This window comes from Nestor notabilis, unplaced genomic scaffold, assembly GCF_000696875.1.
Source record: "Nestor notabilis isolate BGI_N333 unplaced genomic scaffold, ASM69687v1 scaffold9719, whole genome shotgun sequence".
Taxonomy (NCBI): domain Eukaryota; kingdom Metazoa; phylum Chordata; class Aves; order Psittaciformes; family Psittacidae; genus Nestor; species Nestor notabilis.
In genome coordinates this window covers 17,235-21,039 of record NW_009945027.1, presented here as the reverse complement: position 1 = coordinate 21,039, position 3,805 = coordinate 17,235, and the positions used below count along the sequence as shown (strand labels likewise).

The 3,805-nt window shown below is 45.1% G+C and overlaps 1 protein-coding gene across 1 annotated transcript in view; it reads left to right on the top strand.

The window, feature by feature from the left end:
• Positions 1–1,520: 1,520 nt before the first annotated feature.
• Positions 1,521–3,805, top strand: part of LOC104412093 (RNA polymerase II elongation factor ELL2-like) — a gene marked incomplete at its 3' end in the record, with an annotated part of 18,688 nt that continues 16,403 nt past the window's right edge. The window contains exon 1 of the mRNA XM_010022697.1: positions 1,521–1,598. Within this exon, the coding sequence (XP_010020999.1) occupies positions 1,521–1,598 (78 nt within the window). The remainder of the gene's footprint in view (positions 1,599–3,805) is intronic.

The window sequence follows — 3,805 nt, the reverse complement described above, 5'->3', positions numbered from 1 at the left end:
CAGGATAACCCTCCCATGACCTACTTATCACCATCACCTGTAGAACCTAGGCAGCTTGTAATCAGTCTCTGCATACTTAATTGCTTAGTGTTCAAATTTGAACAGTCTGCATAAAGAATGAAGCACTTGCTCCTTGTTCCCCGTGCTCAGGATTTTATTAGCTGGATGGACAGTTAAAGAAAATTTGAAAGACTTGAATTCTTACATTAAAAGCATCCAGCTTCACCTTCACCTTCACAAATACAGAAGAGAGGTTGTATCTCTTGGGCAGGCCTGATCTCTGCAGCTTTGCGTAGGTGAGGAGAAATTCTGATGCCCTACTCGCTTTATGCACTCCATCATCATAGCCTAGGGCTGACTGGATTCAGGTGATGGAGAACATTCTTGTCTAGATTTCCTTTGCCTGTATTGAGCAGCATGCTTTAAGATCCTTGCAGATCATCTGTGACAGTATTAATTTAAAGCATGGCTAATCTTCTTTTTATGTTCTGCGTAGCAGGGAGTAATAGTTTGGCTTTGGTTTGGTTAAGTGCTGTGTGTTGCCCTTGAAGGGCAGAGTTGCAGCCACAGCTCTGGAGAGAGTGACGACAAGTGTGGGATGACTTACCCTGGTGCAGCATCTGTGTCCTGCAGGCAGGATGTCTGGGGTCCTGCTCTGAAAGCAAGGCCAAGCAGTCCCTGCCCACCTTGGGAATGGGTAAGTGCTGGAGGGAACGGGTAGAGAAAGGAGCCAGACTTAAGTCTTTCAGGCACTGTGGGCTGTTAAGCAGTTGATGGTCATGAAGCAGGAATACAACTTTGTTTTCCAGTACAGCTAAGTATTCTACTTGTCAGCTTCCTTGGGAAGGGCAGTCCCATCTTCTGAGCCAGCACACCACCTCCTTCCCCCTCCCAGGGCTGATCCTGTCTGGCCCCAGAGCTGCAACATCAGTACTGTGGCTCCAGGAGATGCAGTGAGCAGATGAGATGTGCCAGGGAGGCCCATTCTGCTCTGCATCTGCATGCTGCTTTTGCTTATGTCATGCCAGTGCTGTCAGTCTGGGTTTGGTGGTCGAGTGCTCCCTTTGGCAGCATTCCTTGTGTAGACTGCTACTGCTGTGTGCTGGTCATGATTACAGCGAAGGGAACCAGGAGCTACAGGTAAGTGCACTGGGTGCCAAAGAGTCTCGGTGAAAATCATAACTTAGGTTTTTCACATCTGAGATCTAGAACTGCCAGGTAATGCAGATAGTTATCGTCTCTTGCTGCTTGTGAAATGGTACTTAAGGCTGCTTATGGTAAATAGGATAAAGGCACTGTTTTTTGTGAAGTGCTGCTAAGATCTTTTCAATGTTTTGGGTTTTCCTGCTTACTGACTACTGTGCAGAAGGCATTGCATATTAAAAAAAAAAAAAAAAAGCCACAAAACAAACAAAAAGAAAAACCTCAACAAAACGCTGTAACTCCAAAACTCAAAAAATCAGAATGGATACACGAAAGGAGGCTAAGTTCCTGTTGCATCTCCATATCCATGTGTTGAAATGGCTCTGCCACCCCACAGCGTGGTTTTTTTCAATGTATTACACATTGGGAAGTCAGTGTTGGCTATTGGAACTTCGGTAAGTGCAGCTTGGCTGGTTGCTTTGGTACCTTAGTCTTTGCAGCTGTTGGGAAGCATGACAGATGCGCTTGCTGGAGTGTGTACTTAAGGAGGGATGCTCTGTGGAAGTGATACACTTTCTGTAGTAATTTAATGGATTTTTGTCAGTGCAGGTAGTCTTTCCATCTAAATGCTTTTTAATTCTTCTTGTGAGACCTCTGTAATAAATTGTGTAGGTACACGGCATGCTCTGAATTGACTAATAACATTTTTTGGCTCATTGACTGTAAACCCTGGAAGGGAAGAGAAGCTGCTGAAAGGAGGAAGAGGAAAAGTGCAGAAGTTCTTAGGATGGCATTCCCAGAGAGTTCCAGTATCTTGTTCTAGCCTCTGCCTATGTAATACATGGCTCTTTAAAAATTATCAAGGCATATGAAGAATTTTATTATACATCACAATCTTTAATGTGCTGATACGAAGGCATCTTCTACTCACTCTGAGTCAACATGCCTGAAAAAGAGTAGGTAGTTAGCTTCATGTACAAGGGTGTTGCCTTATAAATATGAGTTATTTGCAGTGTGCCATGTGTGTGCACGGATCTCAAGTCCTGCAAGCAGATGCAGTCCCTGCACAGAGACATAAGCAAAACAGTGGACCTGGAGAAGTTCATGAGTTTTTGGCTGCTGAATTAAGGGGAGATATAAGATCTGACTGTCACACCTCTAGCTAATATTTTTAACCAGGCCTATGTAGAAGAACTTATTCCTTATCCAAATAAAGAGTGATTACATATGGGTGATGGAGAGGGTCACTTTGGTGCTCTGCAAAGCTCTTGGGTACCCGCATTTTGAGTCCTCTGTACAATCCTGGTTTGTGAGGGATGCAAGGAAGGAGAGGTGTCCTCAGCTTGCTCTCTTCAGCTGTAGCAGCTGCCTTGCAAGGAGAGACCACGGAGGCTGCAGTGTGAAGGATATGGGACTGTGGGTCAAGGAATTGTAGGTGAGGTGATGGTAGAAACTGATACTGCCCACATCTTCAGTACTGGAGCGAGAGGGCAGCTGATGGAGCTGGCAGAAAAAAGTAAAGCAAGTGGGTTTGTTCACCTGTTGGGTGGTGGACTTGTATACCTTGCTGTCATAGGAGGCTGGGAGTGGGCAGTATCAGAAGGTCTGAACAGGGACTTGACTAGTTAGTGGACAGCTATTTTATGAATGGATCCAGTACAGGGCTAATGAGGGTTGCACCCTCTAAAACACCTAATGAGGGTGGATGGTAAGGAATTACGAGGGGAATGGGCATGCGAAAGTGGTGGTACTTCTGGTCTCTGGCTTCTCCAAAACTTCATACTCTTTGCTGTGAGAAAATAAATGCAGAAAACCTGGGTGATCTTGGGAGCGGAGGGAATGGAGGTTTGGAGAAGTGCTTCCTACATCTGTGCTGAAACCTGAGATCCACTTCCTCAGTTCCACAACCTGTGGTGGTTGTCAGCTTGTCAGACACAGAAGGTTTGGCTGCACCATTCCCTGCCGCAGCAGCCTGCTGCTCCAGGCCACCCCCCGGTGCGTAAGTGAGACCTTTCTGCTTGATGCCCTGCTAAATTAAGGTTATTTTTAATGGCATTTTTTCACACTGAAGCAGGGGAGGTGGCTGGTTACACCAGCATGGTTACTCTGGCTCGAAAACCAGTTTGTGTCAAATTCTGTGAGTCACAGCTTTGGCGATGGCTGCTGCATGGTCCTATGCTATCATTGCATTGCCTGTCTGGCTCAGTGTTTTGTGAATTGCTTTCATAGGTTAATTTATGTGTGGAACATTAAACTTCATTCTGGAAAATGTCAGACAGGGGTTAGGATTCACAGCTGTGAACCAGGCTTTGTGTATGTAACACTAATTTTTAAAATTACTTTATGTGGATGTGCTGGTTAAGCAGACAGGTACATTAGTAGTCTCAAACTCATCTCACTTCTAAAAGTTTCTGCCTTTAAATTGGAAGGTTTGTGGAGAAGCGAAATTTTCAGCAAGCCATTTTGGTGTTTAAGGTTCTACTTGTTTGCCGCTGTGTATCTTGAGATAATGTATAAGCCTCCAATCGTGGAAAAACAAGCATAATCATTTTTAAAGACCCTACTGCCAATTCATGTGGGAACTCCAGGTCTCCATTGGTGTTACTTCTGCCTGAGCCCCTCTCCAGGGTTTTGTGGCACTAGGTGATGGTCATAGTCAGTG